Here is a 24,506-nt window from a genome sequence, read left to right as displayed (position 1 = left end):
GTAGACGTGTCATGCATTTGTACTGCATGATCTCTGTGCAGTAGAATGTCTGCTTTTTTTGTAACAGTGTTTGATTAGCAGTCCCTTTTTTAAGCTGTATAAATGCAGTTGTTTGCTCTAAACAGGTACCTGATCACTTTGTCTCTGTCCTTCCCTTAATTCTTTCATGAAAATGTAGGAGGAGCTGAAGAAACTCTACTCCCAGTTGGAGATTTACAAAAGGAAAAAGATGCTGGCAAACAACCCTCATCTGCAGAAGAAGCGGAGCTCCAAGAAAGGCTTGGGTCGCTCGCTGATGAGGCGCATCACTGAGATTCCAGAATCAGTGCACCGGCAATGCAGCCGTGAAGACAAGGAGGCCGGAGAACACGGGGGCAACCGTAACAGCATTTGCATGTTGAAGAAGATCGATCCTACTCACCCAGGAAAGCCAGCGAAGGAGGAGACGCTAAAGAACAAAGTTTTCTCCCTCAAGAAGTCCCACAGCAGCTACGACCACGTCCGTGACCAGAGTGAAGACTCCAGCAGCTCAGCGACAGACAAAATGGAGGTGACCACAGCTGAAGGCTCCCTCCTGGATACACTTATGGGCAAGAAGCTGGTCAAGAAGAAGTCAAATGAGAATATGAACGCCCCTAGTGAATCTACGGAATCAGTTCCTTTGGTCTGCAAGTCAGCCAGCGCCCATAACCTCACTGCAGACAAGAAACCAATTCATCCTAGACCGTCCATGCTGCAGAAGTCCCTCAGTGTTATTGCCAGTGCCAAAGAGAAGACTTTAGGCTTGACAGGAAAGACCCAGGGGACAGAGGAAAGCAATAAGAAGAGTCAGCCAAAGACCAAAGATAGAGCCAATGCAGAGCCAGAAAATGAATGCCAACCCAAGATGATTATTAGCCAGTCTGTTGAGTATAAACAGAGTGCCGCAAAAGGTAGGATCATGAAACAGCCAGTGGGTGGCAGCCAGTCTACAATCTGTCCCGATCCGATAAAGGCTAAGGATTTCTACGATCTCTCAGAAGTGTGTCCCTGGGAGGTGGAGGATCTCCCAACACCGTCTGAAAACAAGGTCCAAAAGCATGTTTCTATTGCACCAAAGGAAACCACAACCGTTCATGGAGGTAGCACCAAGGGAAGCAAATCTCAGAAGCAGAAAGCTTCTGATCAATCGCCATCAAGTGTCAGGCATTCAAAGGAAAATCAGAGGACAACCGCTGTACGAGCGGAGGTATGTCCGTGGGAAGATGGAAGTGAAAGTCAAGGCAGTCAAGTGGAAAGGTCAAAGCAACAAATCCACAGTCAGGCTAGCAAACTTGCTAAAACCGAGAAGCCTACAACAGAGAGCTCCAAAACACATCGGGCAGAGGTCTGTCCATGGGACTTCGAAGAGGCCCAAAAGACAACCGAGTTAGCTTGTTCACCAGATATGACAAAACAAATAAAAGGCACCTCTCCTGTGGATGTGAAAGGGAGAAGTCCCCTTTCAGACCCATCCAAAATTGTAGTTTCACTCCAGCCACCATCTTCAAAAGCTGATGTATGTCCCTGGGACTTCGACAGCACTGCCACATCCCCAAATTCTGGACAGAGGACACCTAGTCCCTCTCGAGCATCCAAAACCAAGGAATCCCCTTTAAAAAAGAAGGGTGCCCCTTCTACAAGAACAGTTGAGAAAGAGAAATCAAAAGACACTGATGATGAGAAAAGTAAAACACAAGCTAAGGACAAGAGTAAATCTTCAGAGAAACAAGTGAGCCAGCAAAAAATGGCTGAGGTATGCCCATGGGATGTAGAGAGTCATCAAGAAGTGCCGATGGTAGAAAAAAGAAAAAGTGCGAATGTTGGAGCAGCCAAAGCAAAGCCGGCTGAAGTCTGTCCGTGGGATTTTGAGGATACATCAGATAAAAAAGGTACAGACAAAAGTGTTTCTGTAGTGAAACAGAGCAGTCCAAATCCTAAAGGCGGGGTTGTAAGTGCTGCTAAAAAGGCAGATGTTTGTCCCTGGGACTTTGAGGATAGCACATCGAGCAAGAAGGCATGACACTCAACGTTAATGGACCACTGAAATTATAGTTATTGATGTTTACTTTTTTTCACTTGGAAATCGTTATATATTACCTTTTACTATTAGTGCGGTGACTTGGAAGAAAAGTTGATCAAGTTCCACAAGTTGCCTTCCTTTCCAAGGTTTTGTTATTTTGAAAATAAGTAAAATGTACAAAAAACAAAAACAGTTATGATGAGCATTCCAGATTATTACAGGAAAGTCCTGAGGATAAATCTTAGACAAATTATGCAACTTTTGATTCAGCCTTTTCACTTCACAAGCAATGTTGAAAACCTGCGTTTATCATGTTCAGTCAATGATTCGTACATGGTTCTTTTTGTGCATTATCATCATCACTTCTTGGACTAGTATATGACATGATAACAGGAGGTTTAAAGAAAAAGAAATATGAAATTGAGGGTGATGTGCAAAACAGCAAAAGTGAAATCCAAAGAATAAGGGAACATTTGCAAAAAAGGATGTTTGTCGTAAGACAGTAAAGTGAATTTATTAGTTTATGTCCCACTCAGTGAGGAAATCAGTCTATAGCACTTTAGCCAACTCCATAAATAATGAACCGGGGAAAGACTCTGTTCTTCTTGTACATTTTGTCTTCTTATTTTAAACCTCAAGGCATGATATCACACACTGACCAAACTTAGACATGTTTTTGTTTGTTTAGATCTATTTAATTGTAGTTCTCTGCAGATTAAAATGCTTCCAAGTCTGCAGAGATGTACTGTATGTGCCTAACTAACTAGTATTGTCTTGTATCAGTCTGAAGTGAAGCAAGTGTCTTCTTCTTCAGTACTTTGTGACGGTAAATTATATAAACAGCATGCACGGTATCGAGAGTAGCTGGACCCAACCGGTTTGTCAACTAAAGCAGTTAATGGGTTTACAAATATAAAATGCTGATTTCTTTTTTTTTAAACAGAGGCACTTCTTTTCCTGCTTTCATATTTCCAAAAGCTCATTCAGGGTGGTAAAGGACATATGAGAGCAGCAGTGTCAAACTGGTTCATATGAACACTGTAAAAAGTAGGTATAAAGTAATACTGGGGGAATACTAAGGAAACGAGTTGCACCAGCTTTGTTTATGAATCCAGCATGGGTCTTTGTGTTTGCTTGCACCAGGTGTGTGTGTGTGTGTATGTGGGACACAATATCAAGTGAAAATGTAATGAAGTACCTCAAGAGTCTCTGGAGTCTCATGCGTGATCAAGCAGCACTTTCTGTCCTCATATTCCCTCCGTCTTAAACACCAAAACTGAAGACTTGAGCAGGTCACCATTTTCATTTACAAACAGCTGATAGAACCTGCTGCTTAAAGTATAATATTGATTTATTATTAAAACTTATTTTCTGAGCATTTCTGATCCAACTGGTAACAATAACATTGTACTTGCTGAGACCTGGAACCAAGGCAACATCCCTACAACAAAGTCCAGTTCAGCAACAAACACGAGCAGTCAGATTCATATAAACGGTAATGTGTTAAAATAAAGTGGTAAATATTATTAGCCAACCTGTCAGTTGTAAACATCAACCACAGTTTACCGACTTCCTGGTTCAAGCTTGACCTACCAGACTTAATGTATTTGTGTGTGCACAGTTTTCCCGCTCAGTGAGAGGTTATTAGAGCCTGATAACTAAGCTGTCATGTTGTTTCACTTTATGCCTTCAGCTTGATATAGTGGTCATGTTAGTTTTGGGGTGCGGTTCCCTAAATAATCAATAGTGAGTGATGCATCTGTCTCCCTACTGTCATTTTTTGAGTCAACAAGAAAGCTGTGGTAGTGGGTGCTTGGAGCAATTAGATTAATGTTTTTTACGACAATGAAAGAGATATGCTAACACTGTTTTATAGTTGTTGTTGACTTACAGTAGACTGTACTGCAACTTTGATCTTATCCACCATTTACTTTTTGTTTTGTGTTGCCATTTTTCATGGATGTTGAACATTTCCGGCTCTTGCGCAGAAAGATGACGTTGCTGTTCCTACTCGAATCTAAAAAGCATTAATTGATTGATTGTTTCTCCACCTGAGGGAAACAGTAGCCAGTGATCACAAGACCAGACACCATGAAATTAGTTTCTTAATAAACTAGAGATGTAGGTGGCAATTTAAAGGGGCCTGGAACCAGTCAAGATTATCGCTGACATTTTGGATGCACTGTTGCCTTGTTTACGACCTGTCTGATCATGTGACCAGTCACATTTCTCATCTTCGCAGACTTTGTTGTAGCGATGTTGCCTTGTTTCCAGACCTTAGATATTACTTTGTTGAGTACAATGTTATCATAAATTAAACAATGGTCATAACTACAAAAATAAAACCCAGGTTTTTATGAAACGAATCTAACCTATAACGTTTTCACATAATATTACTATACAGCAATTACATGAGAGCTTATCCTTTAATATTTTGAAATGTTTAAGGAGAAGCATTGTACGGCTCATCAGTTTTTCTCTGTTTCTGTATTGAAAGTTCACAAGTAGCGTAATGCATGTTCTTCCCAGTTTAATGCAAGTAGGCTAAAGCCCAATTGATTGATCAAGCTGATAATTTTAGAATTAGACTTAGCAATGAGGTTATCAATTAACAATGTGACTGAACCTTCTGATGGTTTCAATTTGTTCGGTGTTTTGTATCAAAATGTCTAAAATATTCATCAAGCACTATCCACGCTGGGATTGTAGTGAAAACAAGAACTCTCCCACTTTTTATTAAACACCTGACAATTATTTCAGGAAACTTATGTATCAATATATCATCTACAGTACTTTACGGTATCTTGTGAGAATTACATGGTATCGCTGAATGTTGTCACTGATTGTAATTATGTATAATTGCTGTCAAATTCCTTGTGACAAAATAACTGAGCTCTGTAGGAGTCCTTACTAATCGTGGTAAAAATAAATAAATAAATCTGTGTTGTCAGTGAGATTTTTAAAGTCAAAACACAGTTCATCAACTGCAAAATTTCCGACTGAAATTAATCCAGTGACAAATATTTGCAGCCAGTCTTATCAGATTTTGTTTAACGCGCCGATACAATCCCACAGCCGGGCTCAATAAACATGATTTAGATGCTACGTCCTATATCTGCCCCCCCCTGCTGAGAAATGACCTCTGCCATTGACCTGTGGGGGGCTCCTCTGAAATATTCTGAACGTTGAGTGTTTGCCTTACAGTGTGAGATTTGTCATCAGCTCTGCTTTATGAGCTCCTTTAGGAATGGTGTCTGAAGAAGAGCTGTCTGCGTGCGTGGATGGATGGATTGTAATGCTTTCATGGATCTCTATGATATTTATGAATCAGACGTTAGGCGTCGTCCATTGTATGCATTGTGGTAGCAGATGAAGTGTGACCACGACGACATTTCTCAACCCCTTTCTTTTTTTTAAAACTGACTTTAGTCTTTGGAATCACTGCCACTTTGGATTTTAATGGCCTGGGAGATGAATAATATGCTGTATATTTTAAAGCAAGCCTCTTTTTTTTGTCCTTGTAGGAAAGCTATTTTACATGAGGAGATGTGTTTATTTCATGATAATTATGTAGAAAATCTACATGTTCTACATGGCCTTAGGTTGAGCTTTGAAACAGTTTTAAATTTGGTCAAATTGAATCCATTTGTTCAAAAAGAAAGAAGCATAACAAGCAATATATTACAACATTTTCCAGCAAAGAATTATTTTTTTTCTTGTGTCAAAACACATTTTCATTTATTTAGGTAATTATTTATGTTGATTTTAAACTTTTACACACTTGGCCCATGAGATTTGCAGATACAGCACACAAGGAAACATGATTACAGTTGTACTGTCTCAGAGCAGAAAATAGTAACAATGCAATATCCCACCATTATACACATTTTCAGTCAATCTACTCTGTTGTTTAATTTACATAATTTCAAATTGTATGCTTGCTGTAGCATTCCTCAGTTCAGTCAGTCCATTGCTGTATGTGTATTAAATTGTGTATACATAACCAGTGTCTTACTGTCTGTTTCTCTGGAGATTATCATTGTATTTTAGCCGTATCATCAATGAGTCAGTAACAGTTTGAACCTCAACCATTGTTCTTGTACCATCTTGACATAGAAAATACTGCGTCCTGTAGCTCTTTGTCCACCAATCGGATCTGTACCATGGTGCGTTGTGTTGGCTCATTTGAACCTGACTTCTCTTCTCTTGTGACCAAACCAAGTCACCCGATGGCAAATACACCTACTACTATTGCTACTACTACTATTCAATGCTGTAACGTCGTAAATCTTGTGGCTTCTGCATGAATTCAAGAAAACTAAATAGGATGATGTTTCACTGCCCTTGATAGAACAAAAAAGAAAAAAATGATCTTTTATGGACTGTTACAAGTTGTATAGTGAGTGATACTGTCCCCAACCCACTGTATTATGTGCTTGTTAACTATTGCTCTATGACAAGCTTATAGCATCAATATATGGGAATATTTGGTAGATTTATATTGTGTTATATTGTGATAGCATGTACATAAAAGATACCTCCTCTGCAATAAATATTTATATGAAAGTTAAGTGTGTGCTTGTGTGTTTCTGAACTGTAATGTGTCTGCTGAGAACCTTGAGACAAGGATTTTCAATCTGTTTTTCATTGTGTTTCTGCTACAACATTTCTAATCCCTCGGGAAGTTAGTACAAGACAGTCCCATGATGCATTTGTGCGTAGTAATCATCTCTGTCTCAGGTTTGTTTGCTTCTTCTTCATGTAGACATGTCATCGGAGAAACCCTGGGCTTTAAAAGCTTCATGCATCATGACCACTTCAGGATATGCACATCTTGGCGACTGTCCTGAAATGCTTTTATGGCTTTTTGTGGTCTTTTTGACAGAGATCAATGGACGCTCTGCAGGAAGCGAGAGAAACACGATGGCAACAAATGCTGACTCCAGACCCGTGCAGAAAAACTGAGAGCTGTTATTTTCCAATTCCAAAATAATTATTAGCCAAGGTGAAATAATATATTCCCTGAGCCAAAAGGAAATAATTTCTTGCACTATTAACACTTTTTCAACCCTATAAATTCGGCATAATGAGTAATATGTGAACCATATAGTGTCTACATTGTGACAAGTACTCTTGTCTCTGTTAATATGGCAGTGATGCAACCAAATAACATTGCAAAAGGGCATTGTGTTAAGCAAACATGTTAGCATTGATTCCTGTTAACAAGAGCATTTTCATAGCCTTTCTAATAAATATAAGATCAATAGAGGGCTGCAGGAGACTAAAATAGAGAAATGTCAGAGAAGAAAACTGTTAACTATGAGAAATAACCTGTCATGAGGAGATACAGTAACTACTGATGTTCCATTTGTATCAATCATTGTGACATATCAGTTTGCTTAACCCTAAAGAAAGAGTACATATAAAATTTAAAACAGCTGTATAATATCTATAAATAAAAAGGTTTTTCAACTGAGCTCTGCTAGCTTCAAATCAATTAGAGGAGCACAAGCAAAAACACAAATATAGATTTTCCCATCTGAAATGGCCAAAACTGCTCTAACTGTATTAATCTTGGGCCTTTAAGAAGCAGACTGAGCAAATGTGTTTTGGGGCTTTTAATGTTGAAGTGAGTAGGACCAGCACCAGACCAGTTTTTATAATTTACAGTTAAATATGGAGCAGTTATGTCAAGAAGAAAACTTTATGAAAGTCATCTCTGAATCCTGATCTTTTATTGCCATTATTATTGTTTATGTTGTTTTTGGTATTATTATTATTATTCAGGTGTTTTTTTATTGAATATTCAATAGTTTGAAATGGTCGTAGTCTTTAGGAATAGGTTTGGGTTAAAATAAGTTGATTATGTAAGTCACTTATGAAACATTATTTAACTCAAAACTTTAAATAAGTCAACTGTGACTTTCTTTCACATGGGACTTGATCTTCAGTCTCCTGAGTAAAAGTCCTGAGTTTACTTGACACATCCATCGGAGTCTGCAGATGGGTTGTTACTGTAAGTATTATATACAATGTCTCTTCCCTACCCTAAAAAAATCAGATTAAGTTTAATTTATACAAGCAAATTATTTAATTACAGAAAAGTTTTTTCAAGCTAAACCTCAATAAAAGAACAGCAACCTTAAATGGGTGTAAAAGACACATCCAGCATCTGCTGTAAACTGAGTCCTCTGGATCTCCCGTGGTGCATGTGAGAATCACAGTTGGATCTTTGTGTTTGTCTTTGCGGGACAGCGGGACACATCCTCAAGGCATGGCAGGACTTATTTTTAAACCTCAGACGGTGATCTGTGTATGAATCACATTGTTTTGTGGCAGGGCCATGTGGGTCGAGATGGAAGGCGGCGTGGAAGAGGAGGGACAGGAGATGAAAAGGATCTGATCACTTGGCACAAACCTGCATGCCCCGTCACTGGCTCATCTGTCTTTCCTGCGCAGTGACAGTGAAGAGCGAGGTGCTGGAGGTGTTGGAGGTGGTGGGGGCGGGATGTTGAGGACATCTCGCGTGTCATGGTGGATTAATGACTCACAATGAGGGGTTGTGTGTGTGTAGGGTGCACCTAGTGGGAGAGGTGTATGGACACACGGGTAGATGCACACACGTGGGAACACACAAGCTTTAATTACAAGTTTAGTTGCATCCCAGAAATTATGTAGTTTGTTTTACACCAAAGTTTTAATTTAGCTATCATTTACTGTGCCCAACATTTTGAATACATGATATACATCATAGGGCCAGGGTTGGCAGATTACATGTAATGTACATAATCAGGATACAAAAGAAATTGAATCAGATTACAGGTACATTTTGAAAAGTCGGGGATTACTCATGGGGGTTACTTTAAGCAGAAAGTTTCCCTGAAACAGAAAACACAGTGCTATTTGCCTCCATATATGTTTTTTTTTATAAACAGTAGATATAGGTATATGTAACACAAAGCTGGGGAAGGACGTGTCGCAGGTATTGATTGGCATTTACAGTCGCCAGTAGCGCCAAATGTGTGTTAACATTACGCGCTCACCCTGTCATTCAGACTCTGTGTGGACTGGTTCCAGCTCTCAGTGAGTGAACAGGGCAGCTGGACCAGGACCGAGCACAGCCTCCGAGACCGACCGAGGCCAGTTTGACCACTGGGAATACAGTACGGAGGTGGCTTGGCTCTTGGCACCCCGGGGCGGAGTAAGGTAGTAGAACCGCTAGCAGCACAGCTAAGTTAACCAACCGAGCAAACTAGCCACAGATACAGACAGAGAGGCTAACGTACAGTTAGCAGTTAAGTTAACTATATCCATCAAGAAGCTGTAATATATATATATATTTTTTTTTTTAATATATGCTGTAAAAAAACAAACAAAAAAAAGTTTACAGCAGGATACAATTTCTTATGTTGCACTTGAATTTTCTAAATTATGTTTTTCAACACTTTGAACACCCCAAGCGAAATTGCATTTGTCTCCATAGTACTCAGAGTCTAGAGAAATGAAAACAATACTATCTGCATGGCTAGATACCACAGGTAAATATTCAACCAAAAAAACAATGAAAACTGGAAGCACCTGTTTGTGAACACCTAAACCATTCTCACTCCCAAGTTGTCACATGGATGTATTGTCAAGACTCCTTGGCACTTTGTAACGCACTGGGCGAAGCCCTTTAGCATTTTTTTGAACGCTAAAAGTAGGTGTATATGTAAATAATAGAAAAGTTTAAGTAAGGACCTGGGCAGGTAGGTGAGCCCAGTGTTTGCTTCCTGTGTGAAAGAAAAGTCAACATTGATTTTGGTTTTCAGTTAATTAACATTACCTGACTTAAGTCATGTAAGTAACAAAGTTATTTGAACCCAAACTATTATCTTTTCCTAAACCTAACCTAGTAGTTTTGGTGCCTAAACCTAAACAAATTGCAAAATTTCACAACGTTAACTGATGGTCTAACTGGACGTTGTATATTTACCGCGGAAACCATCCATCCATCGTCAATCGCTTATCCTGCGTACAGGGTCACGGGGGGACTGGAGCCCGTCCTAGCTGACATCGGTCGACACACTGGACGCCAATCCATCGCAGGGACCCCACACATGCAAAAACAACTATAAAGGGCTTTAAACAGCGGCACCAAGGGGAGTTGACTGAGCGTCAATGTGTGACGAGTTGGGAGTGAGAATATGTTGCAACACCAGACCAAAACGGGTCACGGCATCGGCTGGGAAGAGGTCTAAGTCAATGACGTAAATTACAATCAAACAGGCCAATTACATCTAATACCATCTTTCCTGTTGTTACATGACCGAAGTTCCCAACTTAAATCATGTTATGGCACCTGAGGCATTTTGTTGAAGAAGACTGTGGAAACCTTATTTTCTGAACTGACCCTTTAAGTTATCACTCTTGCACAAGCAGAGTTGGTTTACATGTTTTCCTGATTTAGAGAAAGCTCAGCCTCCTGTGATGCTTGATGTGTTGAAGCAACTCGTCTTGTAATGTTTGACATGGTGGAGACCTCAGCCAGTAGGCAGATAGCCACCCACAAGGTCCTGTTCCTCCATCGTCATGAGGCCACACTCAGGTCTGGACTCCTACACAGTTTTCCCGGCCTCAATGGTGGCTTCATAGCTACATGACGAGCCCCTGGTGATGCGAGCATCCATGACTCATAGAGAGCCTCCGTTGCGCTCCTACACCACCACTTCCACCTCCACAACTGGAGGGCTAGCAGATGATCCACAACACACATTAACACGTGTATACTTGCAATTCAGCATCCAGGTACACACTCACAGTACAATTACTTACGCACGCATGAGTGTGTATAATGAATAGGTCCTCCAGTGAGTAATTCTTTGCCCACCATCAAAACATGCCCTGGTGTGACTGCTACAGAGACAAACAACTGGAAACAAAGCTCATCAAAACCTTGAAATTCACATCACTCTGCTGCTCTGTTATGTAGGTAGATCAGCTCTTAACACCTACTGACACATCTCTAGAGGACTGACAACCAAACGTCATGTGAAAACGTCCATCAACATGCCTTTGATTTACTTCATTCAAGATTGAATGGACATTTACACCTTTTATTCAACACCGAAAAGGCGTAAAGGATTATTCCAGAGGATCAGTTTCTTCCTAATGTGATATTTAAATAAAATACAACAGGTCCCCATTGTTACAGTTAAGGTTGACTGTAGCCATAATATTTGAAATATTGAACTACAATACTGTTTCATATTTTCACTATTCTCATAGTTATTCTTCCCAGCAGGATATAAGCATTTTTCAAAGCCTTTTCCACAATGCCAGGAACAAAATGCTTAATCCTTTCAATCATTTTAATATATTACATAAATAAATATGCCGATCAGCCAATAAAAAAAATAAAATAAAGCATTTACTTGTAAATCTCCTCTCAGGTCTCTAAAAGTTCTCGGAAAAAAATACCCCAGCGGCACTGGTTGGGGAAACACTCTCAGGTAGATATGTAGTGGTAGAACACACTCACGCCTGTCCAGTGTCTCAGAAGCTTTCATTCATCATTAATTGAATATCTTTTGGTTTTGGACAGCTGGTCAAAAACTTAAGATGTCACCTGGTGTAACAACTCTGGATTGAGAGACCCACATGTATCCTCAGCAGACATGAGTTGTAGGATAAAAGCAGGCTTCACTAAGTCAGTAGGCAGAATGGGCAACATGTATGAAGTCAAAGGAGGCAAACTAAACCAAAAAGGATCAATTCAATTCAATTCAATTCAAATTAGCTTTATTGGCATGAATGTAATAACAACATTGCCAAAGCATCATGTATACACAACATAAGAACAATCAGCCCCATACATTTCATTAAACAATTAAAGGGTAAAGTAATCAAAGTGTATGTGTGTTTGTGTTTAAAAAAAATAAGAAAAAAAAGAAATATAAAAAATTTAAATAAAATAAATAAACAAAACAGTAAGCGTGTGTGTGTGTGTTAAAAAATAAAAATATTAAAATAAAATAAATAAAACAGTAAGTGTGTGTGTGTTTGTGTGTGTGTGTGTGTGTGTGTGTGTGTGTGTGTGTGTGTGTTTGTTAAAAAATAAAAATATATTAAAAATAAAATAAATAAAACAGTAAGCGTGTGTGTGTGTTTGTGTATGTGTGTTATCCTGCAGGCTCACAGAAGAAGACATGAGAAGGTGGGAACACTCGACTGGTAGGTGGGAGAAGTGATTTTAAAATGACAACAAAGTCTAGTAGGCCTACATAGACTGGATAATCAGGGTGATTAATTATTAATTAAATGCAGATAAGTTGGGACATACTAGCCTCTAGTTATTTGTGGTAAGCATTCGTTACTATTTTCGGAAAAAATTGAAAAAATAATACAATACCCTATTAGTCCCAGCAGCACCAGGATCCCATCTAATGTTTAATAAGTAGGTAAGGCTTGCACAGAAACTGATTGGTCAATCTCATTAATCTTATTAATAGGCAAAGAGGATTGTAATCCCTCCTCGTGTGTTATTATGACGAGCCAGAAAATAAGGTAGCATCTAAGTTTGGATGTGTCTCATTCTATTTAATGGGAAATGAAAGTTCCCTAAATAATGTTATTTATTGGTACTGATGCTTTGGTAAGTTGATTTTTGACCTGTATGAAGCCAGAAAGATTAGGGACCTAGTTTGGTGTGAGTAAAAGTTACTTTGAGTAAATCTTTGTTGTTTTAAATTTTTGTACGTATTTTATTTATTGGTTATTAAGCTTTTGTGAGCTCATAGTTCCTGTCAGTTTCACCTAAAAACTCACAGATCATGCTGGCTAGTTAATACTTTCTTCTGGTTGAACTTAAATCCTGCATATATTTATATATTTTTATATATTGACTGCTATTCACTATTCACATTAAAACAATCTTCATTTTCAAATAATCCTGGTTATTCTGAAAAGTGCAATACATTGATATGTGAAGCTAATGAGAGACTTTGAGAGGCTGTTAAATGACTGTAAAACAGTTTTTCTCTTCGGACAATGGACAATGAAAACAGCTGCAGTCCTAATAAAACTACAACAAAGTAATAACTCATAACACATTTCACAAAAAGAAACAAGGACTCCTTGTGAATATAACCTTTTATATTCTAAAAAAAGATGAGCCTCCATTTGGCACCTATTCTTACAACGTGATTGATTGCACAAAATTATCATGAACTCCAAAGGCTAATAGGCAATTTATCTCCCCGGTTGACAGGAAGAGGCCAGTTTTGGCTCCTTTGTGTTATTGAATGACTAACTTTGGATAATGGCTTTGGCCTCGACTGACTTACAGCATTTTTGGAGATGAACTCTTAAAATATTGTCAATCAAAGTTGTTATTAGTGTTACTGAAACAAGAGATGTCATCAATCACTGGGCTCCTCCTCCACAACCGGGGCTCATTAAATATTAATGAGCCAAATTATATCTAAACAGCTTATCCCACTCAAGTAACGGGGACGCACAGTCCTGAAGAACACATTTATTCTTCAGGTACAGTAATTATCTCTGCTGCAGACAGTACTGATTACAATCATCATGATATCAGTTACAGTCCCCGTGGATGTGACAGGAGGTTGTGAATTTCCTGCACAAACACTCATTTTAGCCTTGTAGGAAATTAGTTTCCCCGAGTGAGGAGTCCCCCACAGCTGCAATCCTCTCCTCACACTGTTGTGATTAACTGCTGGGGCCCAATGACATCTCCCCCAATTACGGAAGCCCTCTCCTTGCTCCTGTCAGACAATGTACTCGTGCCATTTTGAAGACTCAACAACCCCACTGATCCACACACACGTATTGTTTACTGGAAATGCTCTACCCGCTAGCCTCCAGGACAGCAGGGTACTATTGGGAAAGAAACAGAAAAGTAAGAAAAGACATCAAGGGAAGAAAGGAGAGGGAAATGTTGTTGGGAGGATGGAATTTCATCGGACACCTCAACTTCAAATTTAATGTTGTGTTTAACACGAAACACGAAACATGATTAAGAGCAGGTGAAACATCACACTTCTTCTTAGTGATACATGTACATCCTCTACATATACACTCACATAAAAACAAACTTTGTTTGGTCTTAACCAACTTTATTAAAGACAGAATGACATATAGGCCTACAACACAAGGACGAGGGAGAATATGACCAAGAAACCCTGAAAAACAACAAGAAAAACTGAATAACTATCAATAAAGAAATCAATTTGTACAATTATGAATATACAAATTTAAATTAAATGTTTGAGGCTTTTTGTTTGTTTGAAGTTCAACCAGGTACAAATTTAAGGTACATATTTTCTTTTCATGCCACTTCATACTTCTATTCCACTACAATTCACAACAATCATCTGAAAGCTTTAGTTACTTTTTGCATATTTTTGCATAGATAACAAAGGAAAAGCTTTTAAAATGTAATGTTTTGATTTAAATTAAATAAACAGTGTATACAAGTAGGCCTACAGCTAAGTACAGAGATGGTCAAAAGAAATCAATCAAAAAAAATGAATTACAATCCATTGGACAAAACAAGCATCGTGAACGTGTAACTTTTGGACTCTGGATAATTGTGAAGGCATTTCTCATTTTTAATGACATTTTACACACACAAAAAATCAACTGATTAATGTTTACATTAGGTGCAGTCTGATACAAAATAGTTAAAAATCATATTCAACATTTACTTTAATACACGAGTCATAATCTAACAATAAAATATAATAGTATAACAGTCACAGTAGACATTATTATGAGTTTATCCTACATTTTCCTGATTATTCCTGTTTAATGACTTTTACCTGTAACAGAGTATTTTTGTAGTGTAGTAATAGTACTTTTAATTAGGTAAATTTTCCGTCCCCACTGTCTTGTTTCACTAACAGCACTTTGTTGTTGGAGGACACGAGCCAAACAAACAGCTTCTCCTCAGTCTGCAGAGGTGACGCTCGGCTGCGCACCGCCCCCTAGTGACGGGAGAACTCTACGTCGTGACGTCCTGCGATGACGTTAATTTCATCATCAGCTCCATTCCGCTGATTTTAAATGCTTACAAACTAAAGCCACCGGTCACCACCTGCTTCCCTCTTCCTCAGTTTGTTTCCTGCCTACTTTATTTTCCAGCTCCATCACTCCAAGGTAAATAATGTTAAATGCAATGTGTTGTTGTGCGTGTTTTGGGTTATTAAGCCAAAATATCTAGGCATATTGCATCTGTCTGTATTCAAATGAAATGTTTTATTTTCGGGAATGTCATGAGAGTGTCAGAAAACACGAAATAACATCTTCCACCCCAAAGACCAACTCAAGAAAGTTGCATTAATTAACCAGTTAGATTTACTGTGTAGGCCTGTAACTGCCATTGTTGCCCTCAGTGGTTTTCAGAAATCAGAAACAGCTTTATTGCCAAGTAGTTTTTACACATACAAGGGATTTGATTTGGTTACTAAACCTATATAAATATATGAAATAAACAAGTTACACAAGTTATAAAATAATAAGTAATATAAAGAATTGTGTAAAAGTACTACTAGGCTGCCACACTTCAAAAATACTCTGTTACAAGTAAAAGTCCTGCATTGAAAATGTATTTACGTAAAAGTTTGTAGGCCTAAAAATAACTCAAACGTCAAAATAGTTGCCAATTAATTTTCTGTCAATCCACTAATTGATTGATCGACTGATCGTTTTCAGCTGTACTTAACCATATATATATAGATAGATAGATAGTTGGGTAGTTTACTTTATATAACAAAACATCATATTATCATATAAGCTCTTTGTGTGTATTGTGTGGAAAAATCTTAATTTATAAAGTAATTAGTTGCTAAAGCTGGGAAACAATTACAGTCTAGTAAATATTTTCCTATTTCTCACTCAAAATGTACCTCAAATTTGTACTAATTTGTACACTGGTTGCCCCCACTACTATTTGTAGTAATGCAATAGGATTTGTTGATGCATAAAACATAAATCTATCTATCTATCTAAAGGAAGACCATGGCGTGTGATCAGGGGTCACCATCACATTATCCGCACTGCCCAGCTGGATCAGCAGTGGTTTGTACAGTAGGCCGTTGGATATTGTCTCATGCTTTCTGAGTTATTATGCAGTTTAACCTCTTTAACCTGACTCACCTCACAGTTTATGTTTTCATGTACCTGCTGTATTTGTGTCCCCTCCAGGACAGTTCATGTTTGTCGCCTTGCTGAGACATTGACCTTGAGGTGTCAATAGGCTTTTCCCCACGAATATTTGCTGTCATCACATTGTTGCCTGACTTTAATTCCAGCTTAGCATTGTTCCACAGGGCAGGAAAAACGTGGAGTTGAAAAGTAAGGAGTCCAGCAATGAGAAGGTTGAACTGACGGTGGGTGTGAAAGGCTCCAAACCCCAAATGTCCATCAAGCTTTCCTCGTGTTTTTGTGAGGACAGTGAAGCCTGCGTGTGAGTGACACACAGTAACACAAGTACACTAATGATCAGCGTGAAATGCAGCTCAGTAAATGAACCGGATTATTTCAGGGCTCATCACCACAGTGATGATTCACTTTATGTAAAAGTGGAGCCATCACTGACGGACATCGAGAGTGGAAAGAACAAAGGCAGGTCCACTCATCTAATAATCCAATTTGTATTGATTTTACACAAGGTGTAAAAAAAAAAGACCTTTCATCACTCTGTCTTTCACCAGAGACCGCTGCAGCACAAATACAGACTCCGAGCACAAAGCCCAAGGCCAGGACGCTGGTGAGTCACAGTCATACCGATGTGTGTGAATAAAAGCTAAGTGAATGTTCATTCAGTAAAAAACGGGCTTTCATTTGACGTCATTGGTCTTAATCACTCAATTATAGCAATTTCCAGAAGGTAACTGCGCTTAATCTTCACCGTTTCTGCCCCTAGGTAGCATGCAGACAGCTGATTGATGCGAAGGAGGGGGCCTCTCTCAGGGACCAATGTGAGATCACTCACACACTGTTCACAGTCATTCCCTCTCAAACGTTTGGGCTGGAAATGTTTGAATCATACTGTGAGTTTGATGGTGTGTTTATGATCTTTCACAATACTCGACAAGATAACACGGAGAGTATAAAAATAATCTTTACTGTAAGTTAGAGGCCTCAGAAGGCAATAAAACAAGTATGATGTGAGCAAGTTAATGTTTACTATGTGGCCAAAAGAATGTTTGCATCATTAAAAGAGGCCTCCACTGATTTAGAATTGCACTCCTATAACGTCGTTGGATTCACTATGAACAGTCTTTTTTATTCCGTACATTCTTCTTCTGTTGTCAAAATTTGGGACCTACATTACATACATGTGTAAAATCAAAAGTTCCCCTTTAAAAGTATTGCTGAATTACCTACTTCCTGATTGTGCCTGACTGGAGAAAACGTCCAAACACTGAAGTTATAAGAAGCGTGTTCTTTACAGTTTCGCAGTCTTCACCACTAACTTCAACCTTATCCAACACCTTTGGGATGAACTGGAACACCGACTGTGAGCCGGGCCACATCACCCAACATCAGGTGGTGGACCTCACTAATGCTATCTTGTCTGAATGGGAACAAATCCCTGCAGCCAGGTTCCTACATCTTGCAAAAAGCCTGAAACCAGAAGAGTGGAGGATTTAATAGCCTTAATGCCCACACGGCTTTGGATTGAGATGTTCAACGATCAAAGTTGTTTGTAATGTTGGGGCGTCCACATACTTTTGGCCATATAGTATACTGTAAAATAGGCTTGATTACTGTAAAAATAACATGATGAAGAACACAATACAGAATGTCTACACACACATAAACAGAGATGGGATTAAATCTGCATACAGACACATTGAATTTGTTATCATCACGCTGTAATGACAATACAACCTTACCACGCACACGCCTCCACTCATGGGAAGCCTGGGGGAAGTACTGTACGAGAAGAGTGTGTGTTTGTCATGGCCTGAAAGTGAACATGAGTCAGCCTGATAGTAAAACTTATTATGAGTGGGCTTCACTACAGTGGGCACTAAATGGATAACTCTGGCTCTCACAGAAATCCTAAACCTTTTTTTTTCTTTCAGCGGAGGAGACTGTCTGGGTTGCAGAACAGATTTATTGATTTATTTTATGCGAGTCCCTGCTTACTCGGGGGCATTGCTATTAAGGTTAGAAATCTGAAAAATATTTCACCAAAGAGGAATTTAGATTCAAATCGTGGCTTTTAGGCTGTTGAGAAAGGCTAAAATTGCAATATACACCAAAAAAGAGCGAGTGACATAGAAAGAATGATGTAATAAAATGGAAAATTGGCAGTGCATGAATGAAATGTAATGCTGTATTTTGTCTATAAAACGTCATACAGCCCAAGGTGACAACTTTAAATTGCTTGTTTTATTCGACTGACAGCCCTACACCAAAAAATTTCCAATTTCCAATTATATAAAAGAGGAAAATCAGCATATCCTTACATTTAAGAGGCTTTAACCAGTGTTATGTTGTTAAATGGCTTAAATGATGACTGTATTGCATCCAAATTGTTACCAATTAATTTTTTGTTGACTTCTGTTGACTGGCTCTAGATACTTTACTCTCAATTGTACTGGGGTACAATGTCAAAACACCATATGTCATACAATTTCAGTTGAATGTAACTGTTTACTGTTTATTCTTTTCCCTCAGCTCCTCTGCCGTTACTAACACTCGAAGGGGCTGTAAGATTGACGAGCACTGACCCCATAAGGACCTCTTCTGTTCATGCATCCATTGCTGTATGTTTCATTGCAAATGCTGTCTTTTTTTTTCCTTAAAGGATAAAGGCTGGCAAAATTTGTGCTATTGTCAACAAATCTCACTGGCTCTCAGCCCCAAACCCATCGCATGGATCTTTAAAGGATCCGTACATGACATTAACAGACTCTAAATGTCACACTAGAGCACCAGCATGTCAGACAAAGACAAATCAGTGCTGCGGCCCACCAGACTCCATTATGAAAAACAGTAATTATACCTTTCCGATCATCATTCGTCATTTAAACTAGACAGAAACAAAATAAAACTCTCCAAAATTGTCTTTCCACTGCTCCAATAATCACCAACTCTGGTTTAGTCAATTTAAACCTTAATTCACTGAAATATTCTGGCTCTACCCCTCTTCCAGGTAGCCGTGAAACAGGCTGCAATTGCTATAACTTAATCCTTGGGGACAAAGTAGCATACGCCCACTAAAAGTGCAACATGACAACATTATGGAAAGGATCCCAATAAAGATAGACCTTTTTGTTAAACCAGAAACAGCTTTGAGATCGCCCTTGCTCACCAAAAGGTTAGTCTTTTCACTGTTCCCCAACTCTGGTTTGGTCAAAAGAAATCCTTAAGTCATGGCGTTAGATGAGAAAAGAAACAGTCATTACAGCTTCACAGTGAGGGACTCACAAACGCTGCCATGAATGCGCTGCCAAAGCGGCTACCAAAACAAAAAGCAGAGAAGCTCGGATGACAACACACTCAGAGGAACTGTGGCGCCATTCTCTGCTCAGGACGCCATTACTCCACTATATCTTTACATATTTAACATTTAAGTACAGGTTACAAATATGTATAATCTTTTCAAAAAAGGCTAAAGTATTTACTAACACAGCTGCAGTTTTTAGCAAACATTACTCACACATGAGTAAACAGTGCACGTCTTAGGGACTACATTCAACAGAGGGTTAATACATATTTGGTGCTCTAGTAAGTGTTTTCCAGCACCAGGACAGTGTATGTGTTATTGACTACAGTGGCAGTGTTCATCCTAATGAACACACTTTACTTGTTAGTAGGATACATTCATTCTTGGTTTTTCACCCAGTGCGATTTGTTGACAATAATGATCTTTTAAGGCCTATTTAAACTGTAGTTAATGCATATGACCACAAGATGGAGGTGTTGATCCATGTTTAGCTGTGATTTTAAACACAATATCAACTTAGAGTAAAATAGATTGTGAGGAGTGTCAGTTTCTTCCAGGGAAAAGCTTCGCTATGCGCTGCTCGACAGGGTGAAGCACCAGGGTTGAACATGAAGCCGTCTAACATCACCAGAGAGGTCACACTATATCTTCTGTCCTCTGCATAAAGTAACCAGACAACACTAAACTTTCTGTTGCAGTGTTCCCGTGTCACATTTATTTTATATTTTCTTTAGGAAAAAAAAAGCCAGTATTACAAAGACCTTTGCCTGCAGATAGAGGAGAGGAAGCGGCAGATAGAAAAGGAGCGAAGTAGAAACACTGTTGACGAACGAAAGGTTAGTTACTTTATAACAAGGGGAAAGCTTACTGTATTTCATAATGCCTGGAAAAGAGAGACCTCTGTTCATTCGTGATAAGACTGATGATTACTTTTATGTTTACTAATGTCTTACTATGTGCAGCACCATGACACCATGCAGCACTCCATCTGGGGGATGCCAGGAAGTGGTGCCCCAAACTACCACCTGGGCACAGCAAAAAGGACCAATAGCCTTTACACCGCAGGGATTTTACCCCAAGAGCAGGTAGACAATGCACCGTTTATTAGATGAGCATTGTTCCATGCAACAAAAGCCTAGTGTACTCAGAAGGTCACCTGATCACACTGGCTTTGATTGAAAAGAACCAAAAGAACATCTGCAACCGTGCAAATCTTTCTGAAACAAATGATGACTATGGGGTTTTTATATAATTTGTGTAAATTTAGTTAAATTAAGCCTTAATAAGTCACAAATACCAAACAAGATTTCTACTCATTTTAGATATGAGGTGGCAACAACAAACAGTTGAACAATTAAAGTAAATGTTGTGGCTGTCCTGCACTGCGACAGCCTAAATATAGAGGTAAATCAAATCTTCTAATCCTCCAAGGGAACTTCTTGATGCAAATGTTGCTCTAAAAACCTTTCATTGTAACTTAATCCTCCTGCAGAGCTTTGCTCCCCAAAATATTTTTGTAAAACTTAATTCTTTCCACACATCACATTCATCTTGTTGCAGCTGAAACTCCAACCTCCAACAGTAAACAAGTTGTGTTTGAGGTCATAACATGAGTCTGGGTCCCGGGCCAGCATTACATTACAGCCTGTTTCTTTGGCTGGCACTTCTGAATGCTGTCTTTGTTTCCAGATCCGTGGTAAAGGCTTCAGTAGGACCCCTTTCCACCGCCTGTGAAATTAACACCATAACATCCCCGAGCTGAGACAACTGAGAGCTCTAGAGAAGTCAGGAAAACAGTACTCTCTGACTTTTGTCTTCAAGTAATGTTTTTTTTTTTGTAGTCATCAAGATATTTGGGCTGTTTCAGCAGCAAATTCTTATGGTGGCAAAGAATACAGGCTGTGAATAAACTTACACCGATAGAACAAAAACACAGAGAGTGTGAACATGTCAAGAACAGCGAGCCTCCTATTTACATGTGTTGCTACAAGAACAGGTGCCTGCAACACCAACATCTTCCACTTTGGTTACTTGGAATAGATTCACTAATTCTTCCCATAACAGAAGAGACATCTGGGATCTCAAAGCAACATTATGATTTGGTGTTTTTTGTCTAACACCAGGCTCTCTGGTCCAGGAGTGGTAATGCCAGAGACACGGTTTTCCCTATTACAAGTCAGTGTTTTTGAAGCTGGGATGAAATTACTACATTATGTTGCTTTAAAGAGCTGCCAAATGAACTGCATTCAATAGAGCAGTTCATTCCTTAAAGCTGGGTGATTTTAAAATGAATGGTCCAAATCAAAAGTGTCATTAGACCGTCCTTGCCTCCTAAATGCCCACTTCTTTCAATGCTTACATTTCAAACTTTAGGAAGCTTCACCAGAGACACAGAAGATATTATACAACAGTTTTCACAAGCTGAGTATTATACTCCTCAGGACAAGTAAACTACATTTATATAGAATCGGTGGAGTACCCCTCTTCATAAGCAAGGTACACTCTTTCAAGTCTCTAAAAGCAGACGATCGTAATGGTATCAACAATTGTTTCTGAAATCTATAAACCTAATTAATAAATATTCAATCTGTTTGATGATGCATTGCCCACATGATGTCCTTAAATAATGGCTGGGAAGTACAGTATTGCAGCAGTAAAGTTCAAGTCAAGTCTTAAAAGAACATTATGGGAAATAGGCTTATTCGCTCTCTTGCCGGGAGTTAGATGAGAAGATTGTCCAAAGGTAACATCTGCCTAAGCTAAGCTAACATCTGCATCAGAGTAGTATCAGTCTTCTCATCGTTAACTCTCAGCAAGAAAGCGAATAAACATGTTCCCCGAACTGTTGAGCTGTTCCTTTAAATGCTCATTTGCTGTGATTTAAGTCTGATTGAAGTCTACAGCTCGGTTGTGGGGAGGAGCTGAGAATCAAATCAGAGGCCCTGTGATTAGAGGACAAGTTGTTCAACAACTGAGCTGCGTGACTGAGAATTGAATTAAAAGTTTCAGCTAAGAATGAGACGTTAAATATATACGACACACACCGCAAAGAACTGGTCTAAATATTGCAGAAAAGTTTGAGATTACATCAGCCCACACAGGTCAGTAAAAATGTTCATAGTGATTTAAATCCTACTGATAGATACTAAATATGTTGTTACTGTACGTGACTCACATCTTGTTAGAATAATTGCTAATTAGCTCATTATACTGTTGGGCACTAGAAACAGCTACAGTTCATTGTCTGAATAACCAGCTTGCATAATTTTAATTATTTGTCTTAAAACGTTCCCTGATTGATCTTCCAGGTAATTTTCAGATAATTATAAAGTGGAGATGACTCATCCCAGTCTAATTGCATGGCTTTGTTAGTGTGACATCAGCGAGCTCTTAATTGGAACAGTTCATGCAGACAGAGAGTGTGCATGTATTTACCTTTCATAGGCTAAGGGCCTTATTGTGGAGGGCAGCAGCAGCTTTCCTCCTCAGCGGTTGGGTAATTATGATGTAGGGACAGTTATAAGGGACTGAAATACCAATGGTTATAGAGCGTAAGCTGGCAAGGTTGGTAATTAAACTGTGGAACACTAAATTCTAGAGAACCGACCGTTTGGTTCATTTTTCACATGCAAACATTGTCCAGTAAAACTTTTCAACAGAGCTATTTTTCTCTCTGCTGTATTACCATTTTGTGAATTAAGGTTTGTTACTGCAACGGAAGAGGAGTTTAACAGCTGTGCAGTCGGTTTAAGTAGTAGAAATCAGAGCAGCAGAACACACCCCATGTGCAGGGAGGTCAGAGGTCATGGTCAGCAGCATTACATCCCCCCTGTTGCAAGAAGGACTCTAAAATCAAAGTAAAGTAAAATTGGGCTTAAGGATGCCTAAAAGGTTCATCCTGAGTCATCTGGTTGAAAAAAGGACCACAAATCACCATGCTGTTTAGACTCAGTAGTGTCTCCTTTACACTGAGTTATGTATCACTATTATATTCCTTACCTGTATTCTTAATATAGCCTATGGCTTTGACAGTTATGCTGTAAACTTTATAGAAGCAATGTTAAAATTCATAAATCAGAAAACCTAAACCTTGCACACTTTTATAAACAGTGGTGGCAGATGTATACAGATCCTTTACATAAGTAAAAGTAATAATACAAAAATACTCTACATTACATGTAGCTGACGCTTTTATCCAAAGCAACTTAAAAATGCTGTATATGTCAGCGATTGCACACATCTGTCTTGCTCAGGGACACATTGGTGGATTGAACCTGGGTCGCTCACACCAAAGGAATTTGTCTTATCCACTGCACTATCACCACCTCATATTACAGGGAGAAGTCATACATTAAAGATGTTAAGTAAAGGACAAAAGTACATTTCAGAAATGTTTACTGAAAGTTTTAAAAGTACTGTAGAATGACCATTCAAGACAATTCTGGCTATAATTTTGTTTTAAAACTTTATTTTCCTGAAACAGGTTATGTCTAAAGAACTGACTGTACAGACGAAGATACTTTTAAAGCGTGTTGCTGCATTAAATTAAATTTTAAACTTGATTTTAGATTTTAGAAAATATTTTTATTTCCATTGAAAAGAGGTTAGGACACAATTATTCACTGAAATCACAATTGATACGAGGCTTTGCACTCAGAATAGACAGATTTTGGTCCAAGCCACAGAAGAGGCTCCAACCCACGAACACACGTGATCCTACAATTCCCATAATGCAACAAATAACCACTTGTTCATTTTGTGCATGTCCAGTCTGTAGGCCACAAACTTATAGTATTTTTTTTTATTATTTTAAATAAAAACCAAAAAGTTAGGCTACCCACGATGACACCATTAGATCAAATGTTAGAAAGAGGGAGATTGTTAATGCATCATGATTTAAAAGCTGATCGTATTTTTATATATGGTTTGAAAAGTAAGTAAAGCTGAAATAATAATGAAATAAATGTAGCGAAGTAACAAAAGTGCGTTATTCCGCTT

The 24,506-nt window shown here is 38.7% G+C and overlaps 2 protein-coding genes across 5 annotated transcripts in view; both read left to right on the top strand.

The window, feature by feature from the left end:
• The window catches only part of gpr158a (G protein-coupled receptor 158a), a 75,680-nt gene extending 69,097 nt beyond the window's left edge, over window positions 1-6,583 (top strand). The window contains exon 11 of the mRNA XM_038731555.1: window positions 179-6,583. Coding sequence (XP_038587483.1) covers window positions 179-2,041 — 1,863 coding nt within the window. The 3' untranslated portion in view covers window positions 2,042-6,583. The remainder of the gene's footprint in view (window positions 1-178) is intronic.
• Window positions 6,584-14,824: 8,241 nt separating this feature from the next.
• Window positions 14,825-21,393, top strand: LOC119912358. Of its 4 annotated transcripts, none has more exons than XM_038731524.1 (11): window positions 14,825-15,202; window positions 16,057-16,123; window positions 16,375-16,511; window positions 16,590-16,669; window positions 16,759-16,814; window positions 16,971-17,097; window positions 18,737-18,825; window positions 20,066-20,143; window positions 20,282-20,344; window positions 20,471-20,593; window positions 21,198-21,393. In XM_038731524.1, exons 2-11 carry the CDS (start codon window positions 16,064-16,066, stop codon window positions 21,240-21,242), a joined length of 858 nt encoding a protein of 285 aa, XP_038587452.1. In that variant the 5' UTR covers window positions 14,825-15,202; window positions 16,057-16,063; the 3' UTR covers window positions 21,243-21,393. The 4 variants fall into 4 exon arrangements, with proteins under 4 accessions (XP_038587452.1, XP_038587444.1, XP_038587468.1 ...); XM_038731516.1 differs by having other exon boundaries at window positions 14,829-15,202; window positions 20,243-20,344; XM_038731533.1 differs by having other exon boundaries at window positions 14,833-15,202; window positions 16,971-17,025; window positions 20,243-20,344.
• The last annotated feature ends 3,113 nt before the right edge of the window (window positions 21,394-24,506 follow it).

This window comes from Micropterus salmoides, unplaced genomic scaffold, assembly GCF_014851395.1.
Source record: "Micropterus salmoides isolate LMB-PRFRI ecotype aquatic unplaced genomic scaffold, ASM1485139v1 Ms_hic_scaffold_1, whole genome shotgun sequence".
NCBI lineage: Eukaryota > Metazoa > Chordata > Actinopteri > Centrarchiformes > Centrarchidae > Micropterus > Micropterus salmoides.
The sequence above is the reverse complement of the archived record's forward strand: the minus strand, read 5'-3'. Positions and strand labels throughout refer to the sequence as shown.

What these genes read in the sequence shown, in the direction of transcription:
- LOC119912358 (XM_038731516.1), top strand. Translation starts at nt 16,064, where the DNA reads ATGGCGTGTGATCAGGGGTCACCATCACATTATCCGCACTGCCCAGCT. An exon ending in GGAAATGTTTGAATCATACT is followed by an intron (nt 17,098 to 18,736) that starts GTGAGTTTGATG and finishes CTTTTCCCTCAG; the next exon opens with CTCCTCTGCCGTTACTAACA. An exon ending in CTGTTCATGCATCCATTGCT is followed by an intron (nt 18,826 to 20,065) that starts GTATGTTTCATT and finishes AGTTTCTTCCAG; the next exon opens with GGAAAAGCTTCGCTATGCGC.